The 25,196-nt window shown below is 36.0% G+C and overlaps 1 protein-coding gene across 1 annotated transcript in view; it reads left to right on the top strand.

Moving 5' to 3' along the window:
* The window catches only part of LOC121458649 (cadherin-23-like), an 85,440-nt gene that overhangs the window by 5,392 nt on the left and 54,852 nt on the right, over window positions 1-25,196 (top strand). The window contains exons 3-9 of the mRNA XM_041667952.1: window positions 4,617-4,787; window positions 10,032-10,126; window positions 11,762-11,878; window positions 13,621-13,724; window positions 15,263-15,408; window positions 17,848-18,030; window positions 21,573-21,664. Coding sequence (XP_041523886.1) covers window positions 4,617-4,787; window positions 10,032-10,126; window positions 11,762-11,878; window positions 13,621-13,724; window positions 15,263-15,408; window positions 17,848-18,030; window positions 21,573-21,664 — 908 coding nt within the window. The remainder of the gene's footprint in view (window positions 1-4,616; window positions 4,788-10,031; window positions 10,127-11,761; window positions 11,879-13,620; window positions 13,725-15,262; window positions 15,409-17,847; window positions 18,031-21,572; window positions 21,665-25,196) is intronic.

Genomic DNA, 25,196 nt, shown 5'->3' with positions numbered 1-25,196 from the left:
AGTCCCATATGAATGCTGGGACTAAAATTTGGGTTTTCTGGATAAATAGTACTCTTAACTGCTGAGCTATCTCTCCATCTTTCCATTCCTATAGCAGTGCAGTCTATGAATTACCCCTACTACACTTTTTCCTCCACCTCATCTTCTGTACAACCCCAGTATTTTCCTTGCTTATTTTGTACATTGTGGTTTTTTGGTACTATAGTTTTTTTTTTTTTTTGGTTTTTCAAGACAGGGTTTCTCTGTGGTTTTGGAGCCTGTCCAGGAAATAGCTCTTGTAGACCAGGCTGGTCTCGAACTCACAGAGATCCGCCTGCCTCTGCCTCCCAAGTTCTGGGATTAAAGGCATGCTCCACCACCGCCCTGCTGGTACTATATTAGTTTATGTCAACTTATTCAACTTTGTATGCATCTCTTGACTAAAACCTCACCTATTTAGCACATTATCACCGTTGTAAAATATATTTGAATGATCACAAAATGCACATAAAGTCCAAATATTATCAAACATTAGATGGCTATCAAAATCAGTTGCCTCTAGGTCAGCATATCTACTGCAAAGAGCTACTCAGAAACACCTTAAAATTCAATTATTTAAATATGGCTTCAATAGCTTTTCCTAAAACCAACTTCTCCTTTAACATTTGTGTGAGTTCTGTATATAATACATTCTCTCTTGATATAAAACAATCCTGTACAGGACCATATAATCTTCAAGGACCCTGTGGCCAGCACTGCTATTGCTTTGCAGGACATCGCACACGTGATTCTAATTTTTTGGTATATAATCTTTGTCTTTAAAAGCACCGTTACAAGCCATTCCTCATCACATCTCATCTAATATTTATACCAGTTTCCACCACAGCTTTCTTGCTTCTGGATTTCTTCCACTATTATTCTGTTATTGACAGACCTTTTATTAAAAAGCAAATATGATCATTTAGTACAATATTTTGACACCTATCTATGTTATACCACATAATTATTTGATAGGCTCCTATTTTCTCAAGATAAAAAGAAAAACTCCTTAAACCATTCAGAAGTCTTTCTAAAAATGTGGCTCCTTTTTTTTAAACTTCTGTTTTTAAAAGATAACACTTCTGGTCGCATGTTTTATGTATGAATCAAAGTCTTCTATGCATACCCTTTGCTCCTATCACGTCACTGGTTTTTGCTTTTCCCCTAAACAATTCCTTCACATCTTTGATTTTTCAGCTGAGAAAAAAAAAGTAAAGGACATCAGTTTAGAATGCATTCTGATCTCAACTTTAGATAAAATGCTCCCTTATCTGTTAACTCTCCTCCCATTCTCTCTCCTCCCTTCCCTTCTCCTCGATTCCCTTCCACCTTTCCCCATAGATATTCTCTCTAAGTAGTCCAAACTGACCTTAAATTAGAACACTATCCCTTTGGGAGTATTAACATCATGGTGGTGGGACATCATGCCCGACTCTCCCCATGTGCTGTAAGTCTTTACTGTCCTTTATCAGATTGTATTGCTTAAGGATAAGTGCCTAGCTTCTGATTCTTTAGTGTATGTACCTATACTAGTGAACTCAAGTCCCTGTTTCTAATTCTTGACCCAATTCTTTAGATCTGCATGCTTCTTCTATTTCATTGTGCTGCATAATAAATCATTTCAAAATAGTCTTGAGCTGTTGTAGGGGGCCACTTGTTCATTTCCTTGCTTCCCAGAATCCCAAAATGACCACACAGAAACTACATTAATTAAATCACTGCTTGGCCTATTAGCTCTAACTTTTTATTGGCTAACTTTTACATCTTCATTTAACCCATTATTTTACCACGAGGCTTGTGGCCTACTGACAAGGTTCCAACATGTCTGTCTCTGGCAGCAGCTCCATGGCTTCTCCCTGACTCTGCCTCCCTACTCACAGCATTCAGTTTAGTTTTCCCTGCCTAGCTCGATTCTACCCTATCACGGGCACAAGACTGTTTCTTTATTAACCAATGGTATTCACAGCATACAGAGAGGAATCACACATTGTAGAACTCTGCTCTTTCACTTCTTATAGTTCTGAGAGTTGGCTGAGTGAATTTTCTAATACTCCTGTGATCCTTCATGAGTTATGTATTCTGAAAATTTATTCAAATCTTTCTCAAAGAGTTTGATCAATCCATGGAACAAGTCTATCCATATTATCTAGACATTCTATCTTAATCAAAATTCTATTGCTGTGAAGAGACACAATAACCTTAGCAACTCTTATAAAGGAAAACCTTTAATCGGGATTGACTTACAGGTTCAGACGTTTAGTTCCTTATTATCATGGCAGGAAGCATGACAGCATGTACGCAAACATGAGTAGGAACATCATGATAGGCAAGCAGAAGGAAGAAAGAGAGCCACTGGACATGGCTGGAACATTTGAAGCCTCAATACACAACTTCCTTCAGTGACACACTCCCTCCAACAAATCTACACCTAAGGCCATACCTCCTAATAGTGCCAGTTCCTGGTCACCAAGCATTCAAGTCTATGAGGCTTTAGAGACTATTCTAATTCAAACTACCCTGTCTTATTTACTTTCTCTAACATGCTCAGGATTTTGAAGGTTATAGTTCATGATAGGTTGGTTCTATTGCTATTAAACCCGGAAACTCTAAGACAAGGTAGGGAGGCATGACAAGGAAACACAGTCAACTTCATAGACAGAGAGAGAAAGAGGAAGGTAGTGAGAGAAAATAGGAAAGGAGAGGGGGAAAAAAAAGACTGAGCTTGCAAAATTCTGTTATAAGACACCCCCTGGTAACACGAAGACCTGCCACTACTCCGCAACTTTTGAAGAACTCACCACCTTTCAATATTACAAAGATGGAACTTAGCTATTAACACATAAAATTGTATAGAATATTTTAGATTCACTGCAGACCATATCCTAGAGCTATTCCTGGGGACTCATCAACAAGCGTCTGGCACTACACTAGTACTGAAGTATGAGCTGTTAGGAATTTACTTCTCTTAGTAGTTGGGCCTTTAAACCCAAGATGCACCCAGATTTTACATGTTATCTACACAGATACAGGCAACATCACATTATATCCTTAACACTAAAATCTTTAGAGGGAGTTAGAGAAGACTTACAGTGTCATTCAGTCAAGTTTAGTTCTTAAAATCTAACAAAATGAGATCTACTAAAAGACACCATAGCAAATAAATCCTGTCATTTGTGCTTTTGATATTCCCTCAATGATGGATCTAGCACTATACTTTGAAATTATTTCTTGACTAGTTAGGAACAATAACAAGCTCCATTTCATTTTAAGTGATGTTCAATTAGGGTTATGTTTGTCTCCTGCTATGACTTGAGTTTATTTGGTATTTAACATTCCATAAAATTGAAAAGGAAATCTCTAAGAACTTATAGAGAGTTTGCTTCAGGAAAAATTAATATTTGTCCTTTTTAAACTCACAAGCTAGTACCACTAAGTTTATATCTTTTAAAATCTAGTAAAAGAGAGTCTGTTAATAATAGTGAATTTCTCAGAATATATAACCATTTTTCTCTCTATTCAATAGGATTCTTTAAAAGATAGTAATATATTTACTTTCAAGCAACTTATTTGTGGACACTTGTTTCAAATAAATAAATCCAGACAATAAAACTGATATGCCTAATAATTAAAAAATGTCTAAATTGTCTATATTTTTCTTCATTTTATCTTTATTGTCTCTACTCATCTTTATTTAACTGATCAGGTTAATCCTGAGAATCAGATTAGTCTAGCAGGAGCAATATATCTCCTTCTGCAACATAGAGTTCTTGGTAACAAATTTTATCTTAGTTTCAGGTCAAAAGTCTACAAAACCCAGACCACAGGGAGGAAAGAGATGGCTCTGTTGATAACTAGTTCCCATATAAACATGAATGTTTTGAGGTCAGATCCTTAGCACCCATGTAAAAACTGGGCATAGCAGTGGGTTTCTGTAATCCATTGGAGGTGGGAAAGGGTAAAGACAGAGAGACCCATGGTGCATGCTGGCTAGCCAGTGTACCCAGTCAGCTAACTCAAATGGTGAGCTATCCTGCCCCAACACAAGGTAATAAATGACCGGGGAAGACACCAACATCAATTTCATGTAAACCACTGTACCACATCCACATTATCAAACCCATAAAGACCTTATATCATGGATTTAGGGTCAAGTTATTATAATTAGTGAGGCTTTATATAAATAAACAATTTACTTTTTGTTTGTTAATACCAAATGATTATGAGGGTAATAAAATCTCTGCCACTGATAGCCTCTGTGATTTTGGAAATGATTTTCAATGAAAATGTTTTAGTAAAAACACAACTTATCAGACCAAAAAATGTGAATCATTTATATCTACTTGTCTGTATGTTTTCTTTGTAAGTAATGTTTTTATACCTATTTCCTTTTTTTCTGTTCTTCATGAAAAGTTTATAGAATGGCAATTAATTATTCTAGTTTGGTTAGATCATATCATTGTCAATTTAATTCATTTATATGACAATTATAGTTTCCAATTCTGACATGATTTTAGTCATTTAGGTATATTTTTATAGATAGATATTCTATGAGCTAGATTGATAGACAGTATTTAAGATTTTAATTGTCTCTTTATTAGATTCTGGTGTCATCACGGCTACAAAAATTTTTAATTATGAAACTGATCCAACCAGGTTTCTGCTTATAGTTGATACTGGAGGGGTCATGAGACATGTTTTGACCATTAATATAATCGATGTTCCAGAACCTCCAGACTGCACTGCTGACCCCCTCTTTTCTTCAGGTTCAGGTATGACTCTTGCTTTTTCCTATTATTTAGTTTCAACAGAAGCTACAGTGAAAGAAATGAGACATCCTTACTGTTTAATATGGGAATATTTGATAACATTATTAGAGAACGTAGTAGATACAAGGATACAAAAACATGTCAATATATATGTATATAAGAAAACACACAGATGCTCAATAAGATTAGGTTGAAAATGCATGTGCTAAGTAGCAATTTTCACTTACATTTCTGATGTTAGAAAGCAAACATACTAAAATTAGGAAAGTAATTCTTTTTTATTTATTTATTTTTTTTAGGAAAGTAATTCTTAAGAACATTTTTTTAAGAGAAGTAGATAGTAAGACAGGAGAGAAATATAAGTGATTGTCTTAGTGAATAACTCTTCTTTCTTGGCTAACAAGTGAGACTTTCAGAATCCTGCTTTGGTTATATTTTTATTTTTATTTCTTTTTATGAATAAAATCTGTCATCGTGAAATATTTCATTTAAAGTATACTTCTTCTGACAGTGATTTTCCATTTAAGTGATCAGTGCTTAGTCTGTGTTCTCTGTGAAGGATCAGATTCTTTTAATTATAGAACTATTGTCTGATAAATACTTCCTTCAAATTTTTTTCAACAACAAATTAGTTCACCTTCATTAAAAGTATGTCAGTCATTGTGCCTTCTTATTTTCTGATTATAAGGAAGAGATGTAGGAAGGAAAAATGATAAGTTATTGAGAATTGGATGCCTGGGGTACGGTTTGAGCTGATGAATTCGCCATCAACCAGCTCTACTCCTGCAGCAGCAATGCAGCCATGCACAGCTGACAGCAAGCAGGTGTATTGCTGTTATTTATGAATGCTGGAACATCAGCTTCATACAGCCTTTCTGGTGTCACAATGTATCATCTCTCTTCTTTGTGTGTTTCAATTATTTTCTTTTATTAGGACTTTTAATTTTATTTTAGTTCATAAACCATAGAGGCACAGACATATTATAGCTGTAACCCATATGAATAATTTTAACAATATAGAAAACAAATAGAAGAAGGCCAGCCAACAGTCTGTTGTCATAACCCAGGGAGGGTATGGTGCATTTCGGCCAGGGATGTGACAAAGATAAGTGTCAAGCATTGTCTTGATATGGTTAGATAACAAACCAACTCAACGATAAACAAAATACACTAGGAAGAAGGAAAGTGCTCAGGTTTCTGATTTGGTAAACTGAGGCAGAGATCCTCAAGCACAAAAGGGAAAGTGAGAAACAGACACCATTTGACTAGAACTGTGAGATGACTTTGAACATGCTATTTGGTTGTGTTTTGGGGGCCTAGGCAATAAATAGAGTGTAAGCATGACATGCAAGCGATCGTGCATAACACGTTGTTTTTGATATGCCTTGTTACATGTATCAAAGTAGGGATTTAAGTTAGCAGTTGAGCTCAGAGGTCATGTATAGGGCTATGCATGTTTTGTAATTGAAACCATGGATTTGGATGAAATTGCTCAATCACAGTGGGGAATTAGAGAAAAGGGAGGCAGAGGGCCAACTCTTGAAGAACAACGTTTAATGACATGGGGAAGAAAGTTAGCCTGCCAAGGAGAGAAAGAGGACTCGAAGGGGTGTTAGACAAAGGAAGCGTTATGCCATGAACAACAGGGAAAAGGACATCCCAGAAGAATGTCAGAGGCTTGCTAAGTAGAATTGCATTGTACAGTTAACTCAAATGGGGAATTGCATTTCTCACACACAACATGAGGAAACATAACAAATGAGTCTAGGAGCTATTTTACCATGTCACAAAGCAGAAGCCAGAGTGTTACAGGTTGATTAGCGAGTCTGAGAAAAGAAAACATTTCTTTAAACATCTCAATATGTAATTGGAGAGAAGGCAGTGACTGGTTTATATGGAATTGCAAGACTCCTGTCTAGTTTATTTCTTTTTAAAAAGAAGACATGGGGGTAATTTCACAAACAAATAGGGAGAATTCATTTAAATGGAAGATTGAGCACACATAACGGGAAGGACAAATGGGTGGGATAAAAAGCCCAGCTGGAATTAATGAAACATCTATCACTGTTCGCATCTCTCTTTTAAACATTTATATGTCTTTATTTATCATTTTAATTTATTTTCTGTTTATCAAATCAAGAAGTGCCTTGAAATTTTCTATTTTCTCCTTTCAAATTATGCTTGTACTCTACATTCTGAGAACATTACTAGTGACCCGAGTGTGTCAGTTTGAGTATCTACTCGAAAGACATCTTTATCACTGCAATTAAAGTGTAGGTTCATGAAAAGATGATTTACTATACCTCCATTTTGAAGATCATGAATTTGGACTATAATTTTTTGAAACATAAAGTAATTTTTGAGTATACTGTTTTAAGGTTTGAAATATACAAAGCAAAATCAAGTGTTCAATTTCCTAAATGAGCCATATTAAATTTTTAAAAAATGATCATACAATAAATTAGGATTTTTGTATATGAAAGTACCTGTATTATATTGCCCTCAGCTATTGCCTTTACTTCATTAGGAAGCCTGATTACATGGAGAAATGTAATGCACGCTCTGACTTCTTTTTACTGTTATGAAAAACGCTCCCTGGCAGTTATGTGCAGTTTGGTTTGGTTTCAAACAAACACACACATACACACCTTCACTGGCATTGACTGTATAGTTAATGAATTAACCGTGATCTTTTCGTGTTTCATTTTTCCCTTCCTATTGTAGTCAAGAAATGAGGTACCAGATTATCCCTCTTGATCTCTCCCCACCTCCGACCCGAGTTCCTGGGCCCTTTCCGAATCTCAAACTCCTATGTCTCTTGAGCGTGATGACTACCCAACTGTTACTTTGGGTTCCCTTCTTGCCTACAAGGGGATAAAGATGTGTGCCTGGCGATGCCAGAATAAGGGAGATAGTTACTAGATACCATGGGTTGTTAATTCACTGTTGGACACGATTTAAAAATGCGTGCCAGCATTTTACCTTATCAAAGACTTAATAGCTACTCATGAGATTGCCAACTTGGATATTCCCAGGAGATGTTTTCCATAGATTCTCGAGTTTTAGAGAAACTCCTTCCTTGTGGTGCTCTAGTGTCTGCCAAGTGATTAAAGAATCACTTGAATAAATGTTGATGGAAAATTAATAACATAGATACCATGTTTGGTCCATTTGTCAGGCAAGCATGGACATAGAAATAAGTTTTTGCACAATTGTTTCTGCTGTAGAGTGGATTTAAGATTGAGTAGGAGAGGAAAAGATCATATAAACCCGACAACGAAGGGTAGGAGAGTCGGGGCCATAGGCAATCAGTGCTTGCTCAGGAATGCGTTTGTTTGTGTGCTATAGAGGAGGAGGCAGAGGTGAAAGAAATGGAAGAGCAAGGGAGGTGCTGGACAGTGAGCAGGTTTGCCCCTTGCAGAGAAGTGGTTTCCCTTCCTGTAGGACAGAATTGCCAGCTCTAGAGGTTGTGCAGAACCGCTGGGGGAAGCTCAGCTCCTACTAGCCTAAGTGGCTGTTAGCTTGTTGAAGTTCTTGTTGAAGTTCTTGTTGATAGTTCTTCTCTGGACTGCAAGATAGATGATAGGGGCTTAAGGGTGTACGGGGAAAAGACAAAGTTTGAAGAAATGTAGAAAGTTAAAGAGGGCACTAATGAAGAATTGCTTCAGAGCATTGAGGGTCCAGTATAGTTAAACCTTTAACAATTCTTTTTGTTGATAAGAGTTTGGGCTTATAAAGACTCAAAAAAAAAATCCGACAATTGGCCAGCATTTGGACAATTCAAAAGGACATTAGGTCCAGTGTTTTGGTCATTTGAACCAAGCTGAGTTCTAGATGCCTGCATCTGTCTAGCTAGGATGTAATTCATTCATCTCTTTTACATCTGAACCATTATCTAAAAGTAACTTTGTTATCATAGTAAAAAACAAGCTTTCAGAGTTTTTTTTAAAAGTATTTCTGTATTTTATTACTGTACACTCATTATGCTTTGAACAGAATTTTACTTTTTGCACTTTCAATAGATTTAATTTTTGTGGCAACAGCTTCACAGAATAATTAGACCTAGTGTAAGCGTTTTTTTCTCTTACTGACAGTTTGCATTTTCTTTCTTGGCATATATCATCATAGTAAAGTGAAAAATTACGACATTAATTTTTAAGGTTATTAAGATTTTATTTTTTAGCTGAGTGGTAATGGCACACACCTTTAAACCCAGCACTCAGGAGGTAGAGGCAGGTGGATCTCTGTGAGTTCGAGGCCAGCCTAGTCTACTAGAGCTAGTTCTAGGACAGGTGCCAAAGCTACAGAGAAACCCTGTCTCAAAAAAAAAAAAAAAAGAAAGAAAATATTTTATTCTTCATATTTTATTTTATCTATTACTTTGAAATTGGGTGATGATATGTCTTTAAATTATGCTAAAGTGAATCTTTGAGTATTGATATTTATTCTACTTCTTCTTTCTCCTCCTTGTTGTTTTGCTTCTGGAGAATATTTGAGAGACATGCTCCTAAGTAACGGCATTATCCTCAGCTATGCCAAAATCTTGTAGAGTTTGACTTTAAACGTTAGAAAATTTAAATTTAGTTGAACAGTTTAGTAAAGTTTGATTTTATTATAAATTTCAATTAAGCTTATTACTTATATAAGAATTAGCAAATTTAAAAATGCTTTGTCACTGATGTTGAGTTCAAGTTTCAATAAGTTCTAGTGGATCAGCACACAGACACACAACCCTAATAATGCACACACACACACACATGCACAGACACACAGAAACACGTGTGTGTGCACAGGTGTACTCATTTCAGAAATGAAGAAAGCAATTCATTTAACCTGCCTTTTCCTGAGCCCTCTCCATCCATCCCATCAATGCCACATTTTTAATAAGTTTTCTGCATTATTTAAAACCTGTGTCTTAAAGCAATGTTACAAGGTTTGTGAGAGTGCCCACCTTCTTCTGGAAGAAACAGACCCTAGCATACACGGAAATCCTTTGTGGCACCCTAGTGGATCCTCGTGCCGTCTTCTTTCTTACTAATAGTTGCTGCCAATAATACTAAGGAGTAAGGAAAGCACTCTGTGAGGCAGAAAAGATGACAGGAAAGATGCCAAAGAGAAAAAGATAAAAGGGAGAAAGAAAAACTAGCTGTCGTAAATCATTAGCCCAGCCCCATAATAATCCAAGATTCACATGAACACAATTAATATTTTGCTTTTGCTATAATAGTCTTGATTTTTCCCTCACAGCTACATTTGAAATTGCTGAGGACCATCCACTCTTTCGACCCATTTATAAAGTGAAGGCTACAGATGAAGACGCTGCACATGGGGACAGGCTGACCGTAGGTGGCATTTTTTGTGAGAGATGCATGTCCTTCTGAAGCTGACACACAGGGCCAAGTATCTGAGACTGTTTCGAAGAGTAGACAATGTATTTTAACGAAGAAAGCCAATCATTCAGTGCAATACTAGTGTTAAAGTTGAAAAAACATTTTAATAGATTGTTTTTAATGTAATTATACAATAAAATGTGTTTGTATATACATACACTACTATAAATCAGCGTCTATGGACGTATGTGCCTGTGTGTGATGTTGATGCTCTGTCATTCTAATTCATAAGTATCTAACCTAAGGAGACAGATTTTCTCGTAATTGATTCATGGTTATACAGTTTCTCATAGACTTGTCAAGAAGAAAAATAAAGCCTAAAGTTCTTTCTGGAGAGTGTGCTCCAGAAACTCTTAAAGTCGGCATGATATCCCGGCAACTGTTCCTTTTTGTTTTTGTTGTTATTATTTGATTTTTGTTTTTCAAGACAAGATTTCTCTGTGGCTTTGGAGCCTGTCCTGGAACTAGTTCTTGTAGACCAGGCTGGTCTCGAACTCACAAAGATCCACCTGCATCTGCCTCCTGAGTGCTGTGATTAAAGACATGCACCATCACTGCCAGGCAACTGTTCCATTTGAACACAGAGTGACAGCCCTTATACCTAATTCAGTAGCTCTCACGGTGAGGTACTGGAGCAGCAATGGCTGCTGGGTTGTCAGTTGACCTGGGCTGTTCTTGTTTTTCCCAGACCAGTGTGGTGACATTGGGGTAGTCATATAATCTCTTCTGCCTTTGATATCCACAATGGGAAGATACTTTTTTCTTTCCCTACCCCTCAATGATATAAGTGCTGTTTTCAGTCAAAGTAAATGCAATTCCTTGTGGATTAATCAAAGTCATATTGTTATAGACTAGTCAATAAGAAATTCGAGATATTTCCATTTTGATAATGTTTTTTTTCAGTAGATAAAATAAAAATAACCTATGGTACAGCTGAAGATAGTATTGTCAGTCTGCCATTTGTAGGAATATGAGAGGAACCAGTGGGTGATATTCTCAAAATATAGGGTTTTGAGAATTAGTTAAATTGTTAGAGTATAGGATTCAGATCAATTTAAAAATAACAAAATAATAACTGGACCTTTCCCTAATAAATTGTTATCTTATTTCACTTTATTGCCAGCTACTTTTGAGAACAGATTTATCTAATTTAGCCTCTCCTCGAATTACTGGAGAACTTTCAGTGAAGTTTTAAAAACAAATATATAATTGTATTAATAATTGAGATTTTAAAATGTGTGTGTGTAAATCTTGATTTTTGAAATTTAAAAAGTGGAAATAAATTTATTCTGTATGTATATCCATTTATATACAAAATAATTTGTAGAATCAGAATTAGGCATTTTCAGATTCTTGGAGGAAAATGTGGCTATAAAACTTTATCAAAGGAATGTATAAGCAAGTATGTTGGTTTTCTTATTCTGCAAATGACAATATACCAGTGATTTTATAGCAGTTAGCTCATAAGAATGATAATTATGAAAAAATAAGAAACTGTCTTTATGTTTGTCCCATTATTGTATATTAGTAATATTTCTGTGCCTTTTGATTTATTTTGGAGTAAGTAATATACATTTTATTTTCCAGTACAGCATTGTGACAGAGTTATCTGGACCGAAGAGGGGAGCAAACTCCTTTGGAGTAGATCCTGTAAATGGTGTTGTTAGCTTAATAGGTGACTTGGACTTTGATGCTGGATATCATGTAATTTAAATTTATTTATTTCTCTATTAAGAATGGAATAGAATTAAAAAGTAACTTTGAACTCCTCATGAAAATTTAGAGACATTGTGACATTACAGAAGGGGTAATATTTTGTAAGATTAATTTGCAAGGATTTGTGTAGACATAACCCTTACAATTACCATAGTGTAGGGATAGTACTTTAACTACCTAAAAGCTTTTCAAGACATTTAAGACAAAATGACCAAAGATAACCCAGTTAAATGACCATTGGAATAACCAAGTGTGAAGGGCAGATGAATGTAGTTATTACTGCTATTACTACTATTGCAAAACTGTTCCTATTTTGGAGATGACACCCTATATGCTAATTCATGATGCAGTTGAAAGCTACTGAGTAAGAAAAAGGAAGACTCTAGAACAGCGATTCTCAGCCTTGCTAATGTGTGACCAATTCCTACAGTTCCTCGTGTTGTGGTCACCACAACATGAAATTATACTGTGGTTCCTTCACAGCTGTCATTTTGCTACCGTTATGAATCATGATGTAAATATCTGATATGCAACAGCAGGGCTCGAGACCCACAGTTTGAGAATTGCTGCTCTAGAACAAAATTCAGGAAGTCGCTGATGCTATTTAAGAGGCAGATGAGTAGTTGAAGATGACTTCCACTTTCTCATTTGAAGAAAAACGAATCTTACCTAAACTCCAGTTTGGAAATGTTGAGTGTTGCAGAATCGTAGAATAGGTAATGACAGATTTTTTAATTGATTTTTATTGAGCTTACATTTTTCTCTGCTCCCCTTCTTGCCTCTCTCCTCCCCTTCAACTCTCTCCCAAGGTCCCCATCCTCCCAATTTACACAGGAGATCTTGGGCAATGACAGATTTTATGGGTACTGTATTAGATTAAAGTAAGATGGAAAAGAGTTGAAAGTTAGGAATACTACTTCGATGTGGATGTAACTAGTTCAGATCTGACACTTCTGGTGTTCCCCTGCCTCTCTCCCATCTTTACTTGTACATTCCATACAACACAGGCAGATTTCTAGAACTTCTTCTTTCTTTATCCCCACTATACTCTTCGTCAACTAATTGTATGAGATTGCACGTGTGGTCACCCCCACAACCATTGTCTCTCATTCAGCAGGGAAGCTCATATGTTCTAGGCATCTATAGATATTTGTTCAAAGTCTCTTAGGGACCCTTTACTCTGTGAGCAGTGCTTAGTTTGTGTTCTGAAAGTGACACTTGAGGATAAGAATATCTAAGGGGTGAGGGGGGGACAGGCCCACAAGGAGCACACTCAAGTCTGGTGACATCCTCAGTCCTTCAGAGTCCGCAGTCCTTCTTATCTGAAAGAATAGCTTGAGGTCCCATGTTTAAGGATCAGCCTAAAGCAGCTGGCTCTGTTCATAACTTCACTTCATTATATTTTGGGTTTATGGCTAAGTATAGAATTCATTCATGTTTTTGCTTTAATTGCTTCTATATTTAGGGAGTAGCCCAGTGACAAAGACCTCCAAGTTAAATTTTATGGGATATAAAATAAAGCTTTTTGAAATGTATTGTGAGTGCAGTTAAGGAATATTTATACTATTGTTGTATAATGGTATATATTATATATAATATAATTTATAGTCATTCAGAATAGTATTTTCTTCATATATATTTGTATACTATATATGTAATAGATGTACAAAGTACATCTATATGCCAGTTATTAAAGGATATGTTATAAATTTTCAAGGTCTCTCTTCCAGACTTTTCAGCTATCAGTGAGAGCAACAGATTCAGTGGGATTATTCTGTCAAGGGACGATAATTATCAATATTCGAGATGTAAATGATGAGAAGCCTCAATTTGAGTAAGCACATTTATTTCAAAGTGTAAGCATAGGGGAATGGTTGAAAAAAACCCTTTTGTATATATTACAAATGATAATAAATAGTCTGTGATAATGGAGAAAATGATAGCATTTTCTGTTGAAAGCATGTTGGTATAACCAAGGCTGATGCACGCATGCATACAGAGTACATTGTGTATGAGAAGATACCTGAACCAAGTTTAGAAGTGATCAGCCTGTAATGTAATGTAATATGATGGAAAGATTCCCAAGACGTTCAAATCCCTTATGATCATTTTTCATAACTACAGTGACCTTAAAGTGTATAGAATATTTAAATATTTTATTTTCATATTCCCAAGTACAATGTAAGGGGACATATTTGTAAATTGTGGGTATGTAACTTTTATATTCTAAAATGTAGTAGTTTAATTTAATATTCTACTATAATAGGGCAGTAGTCAAAAACTTCCTATACTAGTAAAGAGAAAATGTAATAGTGTTATGGTCACTTTCCTCCTGCTTCTAAGCTGTGTCTCCACATAACTATAGGGAAGAATTTATCGAGTTCCTCAATTCACCTGGATAGAGTATCTGAGAGACTGAAGCAAAATTAGAGGTTTAATAATCTCTTATATATGAAAATAATCGATCTGAAAGTCTACCTATATCTGTAGTAAAAGTACCGTCATGATTTAAGAATAATATTCTGCTTCTCTCAGCATTTAATAAATATAAATTATTGCCTATATAACATAATTTATTGCTAAGTATATATGAACCATGGCCAAATTATTTTTAGTTTCTAAATATTTTTTTATATCTGAAGATGCACAGACTATTAAGTAATAGGGAGACAGAAAAGAAAGAGATTTAAAGTGTTCCAGAATATAATTGTTATAGGAAACATTGTATTTATTATGTTTGATATGAGAGAGAAGGGAAATGAAATGTGATCAAGAATGCTGTTCGGGAGCACAGCATCGTACACTCAACTCTCTCGTCTTTGGAGCTCACATGGCACCCAAGTTATCAGTTAGGTATGATGCCTTAAAGATGCAAAATAAAGAGACTGACATTTCAGAAATATTCTGGGGATAATCAGAGACATTGTGTGAAACTCAGAGAGGTAATGAATAATGTTACAGAAATTGACATAGTATCTTGCTCTAAGTTATAGCTTTGGGCAGCCCTTCATCCTAGAGATTACAAGACGAGTGAATGCATCCAGTATATTATGTTCATTTGCCAACTATTCCATGCGTCCGCTTCCTGGAACAATAGAGATGCATTATTCCACTCTCTTTTTCATTTTCCATCTCCCTTATTCCATGGAGTTCCTGATAATCTGGCCTGATAGCAGGAACTATATAAAAGGAAAATCGTATTTTAAAAAAATCTATGTAACTTTGTTCCCCAAATAAATTTTCTCAACATTTGAATCATTAGGAACTCTTAAATTCTTGACAAGAGGCAAGGGTTTTATAAATAGAGAAGTTTCTTTACTTATAGTCAGTAATTACATTGTAAGAGTTGTTTCTTCACGATTTTATTCTTAGGCCATTTCCTATGGATTCAATTAATGTGACTGAAAAGAAACCCATTGGAGACTTTGTAGCGAGAGTAAAAGCAACAGACTGCGATGAAGACAGCAGTATTACGTATTCTTTTAAAACCCAGCAGGAAATGTTCGCTTTGGATCCACGTAAGTTTTATATAAATACTTCTAGAATACATTAGCTAAACATGCGCCTAGCTCTACAGTCCCTTCGAGCTTGGGCTGCTAAAATTACTCTTCTAAAACTAAACATGGAGTAGAAAGCATAGCAGAAACATGTGGCATTTATACTTATGACTTCCCTATTTGTTAAAAGACAGTCTCATGAAATAGTTACCTAAAACTTTGCGTCTATTGTGAACATTGCCCTTCCGAAATAGCGTGAATGCATCAGTGGAACACATAACTATCTCTTTGGTAATTGTAAAAATTGGCACTTTTACCAGGTAATTTAACGTTAAATATTTGATTATGGATCGATTTGTGTCTATGTGGACAGCATAGTTGCTCTGAAAGATTGTTCTTGCGGAGTTTCATTACACATGGTATTATCAAATGTGGTAATTGAACAACAAAACAGAAGCAACAAGAAAATGTTGTGGAAACTGACTGTGTAGTTTCAGATAGCTGCAGTTGCTATTTAATTCTAGAACCTGAAATCAGGAAAGGAAAGTGGGCATAGGGTGAAAAAATGCAAGGTACATTAGAACACAAACAGATAAGAGAGATTCCATCAACAAGAACTGTGAGAGTTCTTCTTGCCTCTGACTTTGATGGTGTTGGTGTCCTACAGAAGCTGGGTCTTTTCGTCTCAGACTTCGTATGCACACTTAATCTAGAAGTCAATGGAAGCTGAGAGCTGTTCCAGGTGTGGTCAGTCTGAGGCCGTGTGTAGCTATGAATATGGTAACACAAAATTATAAACCTAGTTAAAACATGGGATTTGTGTGTGTGTGTGTGTGTGTGTGTGTGTGTTTCCATTTTTGTATAACTCTACTGCCTGATTCTTGAGCATGGGCTTTGTAGAGTATAGTGTGTTGCAACAATGTGCAAATGTTGAAAAGACTGAGCGGAAGATAAGGTGGCTACACATTCAGTGGTAGCCAGTTCATCTCAGCAGCAAAATAGTAGAACAGCCGAAATTTACATTAGAATCTAAATTACAGCAAACTGAAAGACTGCCACGGCTTTTCCAGCCTCCCTCTTGACCAAGCATCTCCCCGTGGACCACCAACATGAGGAGCACACGAGAATAGACTCATCAGGTTGGCACATCACAAAGCCTTAGTTCTCATCAGCTATTATTTGAGATTTATTTGAACCCATAGTTTTTTATTTGTTCACAAATCTTCAAATTCAGGTATCAGTGGAAGGATAAAAGAAGAGGTTCGTAGAGTCCCAAAGGCTTGTGAACGTGCTGAAGATCTGAAGGATGAGGTCAAAGTAGGTCCTTGCAGAGAAAAAGAAGCAAGTCCTAGAGGGAAATAGGGGGTGGCACCTGGGATGAACAGTCACCACTTTTCGGCAAACTTTCCTTAGTCTGACCCTTGAGCTCATCCTCCTTCCACATTTATGTCTAAAACAATGGCTGAGCTTATTATCAGAAGCAATGAATGATTGGGACGAGCTCTCACACTCACTACAGAAATATGTTATTATAATCAATATCAAATGTGACTTCCTGCATTTGATATTTAGACTAGAAATGATACTTTCTATGATGATTTAGAAATTTAGAGGAAATATAGTGAAATAATTTTAATAAGCATTACTTTAAAACAAACATGTAGTAAAGAAAACACTGTTGTAGAATGCTATTTTAGCTACATAAAGATGCTTTACTTTTGTTTATGCTGTGTTTGTTTTCTGTTTTTCTGTTTTTTTCGAGACAGAATTTCTCTGTAGCTTAGGAGGCTGTCCTAGAACTAGCTCTTGTAGACCAGGTTGGACTTGAACTCACAAAGGCCCGTCTGCCTCTGCCTCTGGAATGCTGGGATTAAAGGCGTGCGCCACCATTGTCCAGCTGCACCTTTGTTTTCTTGTGTAAGGATGTGTTGCTGCCTAAGGCACCTGATTGGTCTAATGAAAAGCTGAATGGTCAGCAGCTAGGCAGAGAGAGGAATATGTTGGGTTGGCAGGCAGAAAGAATAAGTAGGAGGAGAAATCTAGGCTCAGGAAGAAAAAAAGAAGGAGGACTAAAGAGAGGGACAGGCCCAGGGCAGGAAAACAGGCAGCTACTAGATAGCAGGGCACAACAGTGAATATAAGATACACAGAAAAAAAAAGATTAAAAACTCTAAGGCAAAAGGTAGATAAAGAGAAAGAGATTAAACTAAAAGAGCTAGCCAGAAATGAGCCTAAACTAGGCTGAGAATTCATAACTAATAAGAAATCACTGTGTCATGACTTGGGAGCTTTTTTGTGACCTTAAAAGAAGAAAGCTTTCCATGTTTGCAATGGATATATACTTGGCAAATATCACCTTTCTTATAAATGAGAATTGTATTTTTATATAAATTTAAATATCATCAGTATAAACTGGCATAGGAATAAATAATTGTGCTTAAAAGTTTTTTCCTTTCTTAGTCACAGGTATAATCACTGTTCGTCAGTCTTTGACTCTTGACAACCCAAGGAGCTCCACAAACTATGTTTTAGAAATAGAGGCCAGGGATGATGGCAACAACACCAGCTCGTACGTGTTCACAGTTTTTGTGGAGGACGTCGATGATCCTATCTCCTGTGATCCGTATTTTTCAACAGGTGCAGGTATATTCCAAGTCTGTTTCATTTCAAAGATTCAGAAAGGCTGTCCTATAAGAAGTACAGTGGAAACATAGCTGAGTTTACTTGGTGATTTGATTTAGTGTGAAGAGCGCTAAGGAGTTAACCCATGACTTTATGTATGTAGTGGTATGCTCCATCACTGAGCTACGGCTGCCCTTCTCGGGTTTTTGAAACAAAGGCTCACTTCATGACTCAGGCTAGACTTGAATTTGTGAGGCTTCTGTGCCACCGTGTGCTACTGTGTTCCTGTATGCTACTGCATCTGTGTGTTACTGCATCACTGTGTGTTACTGCGTCCCTGTGTCCTTGCATGCTACTGTGTCCCTGCGTGCTACTGTGTCCCTGTGTGCTAATATGTCACTCTCTAACTGTGTGCTACTAAGTTTGAAAAACTTTATTAACAATAATCCTTGAAGAAAGAGGCTATATCTTGAAAACAAGGAGAGCTAGGTATATGGGAGTGTTTGAAGAGAGGAAAGGGGTTATTTTTTTTTAAAAAAACAAAATAAACAGCCAGAAAAAGTTGAGATAAAAGAAGAGTAAAAAAAATAAAAATAAAATAATACCTGTGTAGTTTAAGTTCCAATTATAGCTATTAGTTTACATGGTACACAGAGAAGATTTCCAAATGAATCTATAACATATGGGTCAATATGTTCTTCACAACTTGTCAAATGTATAAAAATCTAAAGAGGGAGATATGATTCATATGTCTGGGGAGATAGTGCAATCTGTAAGTAACTTTGCAAGAGTAAGGATCTGCATTAAATCCCCTAGAAGCCATGGAAAAACAAACAAACAAACACTCAGCTGGTGTTATGTGCTTGCAATGTTATTGCTGCCGAGTCAGCCATAGGTGGGTTTCTGAAGTAGCTTGGCCAGTCAGCCTAGGCAATTGGCACAAACTTAGATAGAGAATGAATGGCAACCAAGGACTACTGAGAACAGGAGAAATAGTCTTTCCCTAGGATAAAGCACACAGGTTGGTTCCTCCATACTATGTAGTTATCACTGAAAACATATACATATAAGTAACATTGCATAGACTGTGAAGATTGTACGTATATTTAGAAACACACACACACACACACACACACACACGGGCACACATGTATATACACATACTAGGAAATAATAAAAAAGAGGCCGTAAGTTTGATCGAGAACAAGTGGGTAGGAACATATGGTGTAGTTGGAAGGAGGGATGAGAAGAAGGAAAATGATGTTATTAGATTAAATGATGTTATTTAAAAATTTCAATTTTAAAAAATATAGTTAAAGAATAAAGCAAATCTTCCATGGATCCTGGTGCAGACTAGCTTTCTGTTTAAGTGTTCATGAAGATATTATCTTTTGGATGGCTATGAAACGATTTGATGTTCTTGGTAATTTCATTTTATTGTCTCCACATTATAGTAAATCCTTAAAAGATGAGCATGGATCTCAAGGTCATTATGACCTGATTTCCACCATAGACTTGGCTGAACTGCTGAGACACACTTGAGATCGGGGAGACTTTGTCCCATCGCATCAGTGGATCCTTGTAACTGAGACAGATTATGAAAAACTCACTTTGAATTAAACAAAGAGTAAAATTTCGTGAATTTACCCCCAAAGACATTAATACAGTCTTCATCCTGCTGATTTGACCGCCTGTATAATCAATTCTCTTACTGCTTCTACTTGTTTCGAGGTAATAGCTCTCCAGAGTGAATCACTACATCAGAACATCTGTCCACATACATCCAGTGTAGACCAAAGATTCAAAGCGAACTGGTCCTAGTTTACCCCAAAGTTGTTCTGTTCATATCCCTAGAAATATCAAAAAACATGAGGATGCTGTGGGACTACCAAAATAGATTATAAACAAGAGCCCCAGAACCTAAGAGAATGTTCAGTGGTTAAGAGCACTTGCTGATCTTGCAGAGGGCCTGGATTTTGTCCCTTGAACCGACATGGTGGCTTATGACCACCTGGAACTTCCATTTTAGAGGATCTGACCCTTCTGGCATTCTCGGGTTCAGGCATACATGTAGTGCATCCATCTATATTCAGGTGCTTACACAGAAACGTAAAATAAAAATAAATAAATAAATCTTTGAAAAATCCACCAGACCTGGTGTTAGACTGATGTGTGTAGTAAGTAAGAATCTTCAAGTAGAGAATGCTATAACATATTTGAATATGTTATAAGACTTTGCATATAGTTAGCCTTAAGCACCATAGACTAACTCAGTTAATTCTTGCTGGATCTATTGAATGTCAGCAATTATATCTTTTCTGCTTGTCTCTGCATTCTTCTCTCTCCATATGTTTCCTTTTTGCTCCTTCTTTTTATGTTTATGCATATGGTGTGACTATGTGCACGCATGCATACATGCATCTATCATATGTTTTTAAAATATGGATCAGTTTTTCACCATATGAAGAAACTAACAACATTTACATACTCTTATGTGCTAGTTTGGTTTTTTGGTGGGGTGAGATCCAATCACACTGGGTTACATTAGAACCAAGATAAAGAGCAGAGTGTGCAGATAGTAGGATTTGTTGAGACGTTAGAGACTTGTACATACTATCCATAATTTTGAAAGCTACCTGAAGGTTTAAAGTGTACTTTGTCTATGTTGGACATATAATAGCGCTGCAGCATAAATTAAAACACATTTTTTCTTTACTTCACTATCGTCATCTAATTTTATGCATTACTGGGGAAAAATAAAAACTTCAATACTCCAGCATATGGGAATGGAAGTGGAAGTATTCCTGTTAGCATTAATATTTCAGACACTGAGAACGTATGTCTCATTCACCACCTCAACCAAATATTTAAATTTAAAAGTGAATATCTGAATTATGTTGATTCTTTTAAATATCCAAATTTAAAAGCAGATGTCTGGGTAGGGTGTTCTCAGGTTAGAGTTCTGATAGTCAGGAAGTTGAGGCAAGAGGGTTGCCTGGACTCAGGCCTGGAAAGCTTAGCAAGGCTTCCTGTCCTTTTACGTAAATAGGGTGGGAAAGTGTCTGAGTGCTTCAGTGCTGTGTCTGCAATCTTGAAGACCTGGTGCTATTTCCCTATTGCATACGTAAGATTTGGGTGTGACAATGCCCATCCATGAACCCATTACTGGGAAGATGAAGTGCAACCCCAGGGTCTCACTGGCCAGAGAGCTGAAGTAGAGCTCCATGGAAGGGAGGTGATTTGTCTCAAAAAAATCAGGTCAAGGAATGATTGGATAACACAGGAACCTCCATCTCTGGCCTTATACGTGTTTGAGTGGGCAATTGTACTAGTAAACATGCAATCGTCCCTACCCTAAGACATAAATAAAGTTAAAGAAAAAGATTACTATTGATGCTCATGTGAATAAACACTTGTAGTGTTTTCTAGAGAAACTATCCTGAAAGAAATTACTCACTAGAGACTTTTTACCCAGCCTGATGACTTTGAGTGGCCACATGGAGTAAAACAAGACAGAGGCAGGGGCCGTTTAATTACTCTTGATTACTTGTGTGATTGTGTAGGTGTTTCAGTGTCTGTTCCTGAAAACATCCCTTCCTCTGCTTTCATATATGCAATTCTTTCAAGAGATCCAGATCTGGCACAAGAAGTTGAAGTAAGTCTTTAATTGTCTTTTATGTTTTTCCAAAATGGGAAAAGCAAAATGCATTGCTTAATTTTCAATGAGCAAAAAATGATTTCCTCAGGCTTTAATTAAACTAGGCTTTGTATTTTGTGATGGTTACTGAAGTGAGAGGGGGAATTTAAGCTGTGAATATAGCAGCAAAATGAAAATGCTAAGAGAAATTAGAAGTCCATAGACCTTAAATGGTCTGAAAACACCATAAGAGTGAGCCATTATTATCACTGATGATGCCTCTACACTCTAGATCTTTCCTGCCTCTTTTCTTTTCATTTATATTTCTTTCCTAGACTCAGAGCTTTCATAAAGGATATTTTAGGTCTTCATATTGTTTTTGGTTTCAGCAATGATTTGTAAATAAGAATTAATGAATAATAGATGATGAAACAGTTACAGTTTAATGGGGGAAGAAAGAAATTTATCATTGTGTTTTCTCAAACATTTTATGGTGTAATGTAGCCCATAACCCAATTATATTTCTAAGAAAAGATTTAGTTTCTTGATAGTGTAACAAATCATTTTAACAGATTGGAATATTCTTCCCTCTTTTTAGTAGCTTAGTCAATGTCTTGATAGACTGGACAAGAGTTTTCTATTTGCTCACGCTGGTAAAACTGACTTATAATCAAACTTGGGAATACTTCTAAAGCTAAAATTTGAGAGGGCAGCTCTCAGGAGATTTTATGGAGTTTCTACTCTGTTTTGATTGAGAACCACTGGTAAGCATGCTCAGATTTATGTATTTTACCTTATCAAGTTTTTAGACTGAGAAAACCACACAGGAAAATGTAATTCCTTTTTGTTGGACTCAAAAGCCCCATTTATGAGAGTGCATTGTGTTGGTGGAGGGGAGAATGTAAGAATATGATCTAGCCTTGTGTACTTGAGGCTGTGGGATATCCATTCATGTATGTATGAATGTGTGTATGTGTAAACATGTGTATTGTGTATGTAAACATCCATATTTTCTGTAAATGAAATTAAGACGTTTGAGTTATGAGTCATTAAAATGAGAAAAAAACACAAATATGTTGAAGGTAATTATTTTCATCAAATCCAAAACCACGATAATAAGAGAAGAAATAAAAGAATTTTTTCCCATAAAAATGTTTAGTGGGTTCTAATCTAAAGTAAACTGACATTGGTTGTTGGTTGAAAAACAGCAAAGAAAAGTACCTCAATGTGTCCATCAATAAATTAACTCAATGTGTCCATCAACATGGTCGTCATGTCTTTTTTGGAGCATTAATCATTGCATCCCACAGGTTCTTTTTTTTCTTTTTACCAAAACCAGGATGTAAATTTTGCTTTTGTATAGTTTAGCTTTGCATTCTATAATATTTTTCTAAAGTCTGAGCCCCATTACTGTGTTATAAGTGTTATAATAACAATGGAGAAGACGATGCCATTACTCTTGAAAACAATCTGTTTGTTTAAAGTATTATTTCGTTTTATTTTTTCATGCCTAAAGTCAATACTGGGATGAGACCGAAAGTTGTTGTGTGTACCTCTTTAGATACACTTCTTCAATGTACAAGAGGGAATGGGGTTTTATATTGAAAAAAGCTGTCAATGTAACACTAGAAAGTAAACTAATTATGAAGCCAATGAGAGCTATTTACCAAAAATGCCCTAGATCTTAAGTACAAAACAAAATATGGAAAAAGTATAGCTGAAAACGTGAAGGAATGTTTGTATTGTTTTTGAAGTCTGGATACAAAAGCAAATTCAGATTTTATTTATGGGTACTGTCTTCACAAAATAAAGCTGAGTAGAGCTTTTGCCAAATAATAGCACCAAAAATGTCAGTTCGAAATTCATGCTTTAACAATAATATATCAGCCATGTTTGTGTTTTTTGTTCCTAGTTTTTAATATTAAATTCTTCAACCAATGCCACTGCCTACTTTGCTTTGGATCCACATAGTGGTGTCATTTCTAAAACTTTAGAACCTCTTTTGGATTATGAAACAGATCCAAAGGTGAGAATGAGCAGTTTTTTAAAAAAAAAAAATAACAAATGCCTTTATTTACGCTTTAATCAAAATGTTTGGAATTTACTTAAAATGAAACAAAGCATAAGAAGCCATCCAATTCATCTAGATCAATAGAAATACATTTAAGACCATGTGGAGAAGCACATTTGATGTATTTGTTACAGGGATCTTGGGATGAGGCGTGATCGTCAAGGGCCAGTACATTTTTTAGGATGGAAAAAGACAGACAGAGACCAACAGAGAGAAAGTGAAAGTGACGGAAACTGCAGATGCCAGGAAAGTGAATATCAGATGTAGCTAGATGGTCTTAATAGTGCGTACAGAAAACCAACAGCCATAGAGAGAAAGAAGCAAGCAAACTTCCTTAGAGAAGACATGAACTCCCATGAGACCTGGAAGGACCCAGAGCTGTTAGTCTGCCAGGAGTCTCTGGGTCTGACTTCAATTGGATCCTTGAGCCTTCCCCTTTCAGGAGTCTCTTACCTTCTTCACCACCCAGGTCCTGCCCAGCAATATCCTTTACATTGGTATTTTAATTCTAGCTGCATTCATCTTTAAATTAAATTGAGACTAATTGACATCTATAAGCTTTTCACATTTATTTATTCTTTTACAAAAATTTAAGAATAGATTCTTATACATCTTGACCAGCTCCTCTTTCCTCCAAGCTCTTCCACACCTCCCCTCTCCCCTAGATGTCAACCCTCCCTCCCTGTCGAAAGACAACAACCAAACTTGACAAGACACAGTAAGATAAGACAAAAGCCATCACCTGTATTTATTTTGCAAAGCTTCTTTTATTTTTTTTATGTTTTTTTTTTTTGATACACAGTCTGGATGTCCTAGAACTCATTCTATAGATCAGGTTGGCCTTGAACTCAGAGAGATCTGCCTGCCTCTGCCTGTCTAGTGATGAAATCCACCCAGCGGAAGAGGCCTTAGCAGCTTTCTATACAAATATTTTAAAAGGCCCTTAATTTTATTTTCTTTCCCCAGATTCTCCTCTCTACTCTGCCCCCCTTTCTTTATCCATTTAACTTTCCAAGGAAGGGGAGATAGGATACAAAGATATAAAGGAGAAAAGGAATATAGTCAAATGAGAATTTAGTGGGGTGACTTTCAGTTTCTGCTTACTGATTTGAAATATTCCAGGAGTAGAGGTTTCAGTAAGGGAGGCTCTCATTTAGTGCACTTTTGAGAATTTTAAATACATATTTAATCTGCATAATGATTACAGAATTAACTTTAATAAATAAAAACTGAAATCAGACTTTTTCAGACTTGTTATCTTGTAAGATTATATTTCACAATTGTTGGCTTTCTAGAAATCATATTTTTAAAAAATTTTACACATTTAAAATTGGTAAAAAAACTTTGTTATTGGTATTTTCTAAAAGTGCAATATGTTTCAGATGTTTTTGAACAATGAGAATTAGCTCACCATTTGATTTTAGTACTGTAAAAAATTGAATTCAGATATGTTGCTATAAAGTAATAAAGTGATGTTTA

The sequence above is a fragment of the Microtus oregoni genome, unplaced genomic scaffold (genome assembly GCF_018167655.1).
Source record: "Microtus oregoni isolate MIOR12 unplaced genomic scaffold, Mior012 000018F_ref0000195, whole genome shotgun sequence".
In the NCBI taxonomy this organism is placed as follows: domain Eukaryota; kingdom Metazoa; phylum Chordata; class Mammalia; order Rodentia; family Cricetidae; genus Microtus; species Microtus oregoni.
The sequence above is the reverse complement of the archived record's forward strand: the minus strand, read 5'-3'. Positions and strand labels throughout refer to the sequence as shown.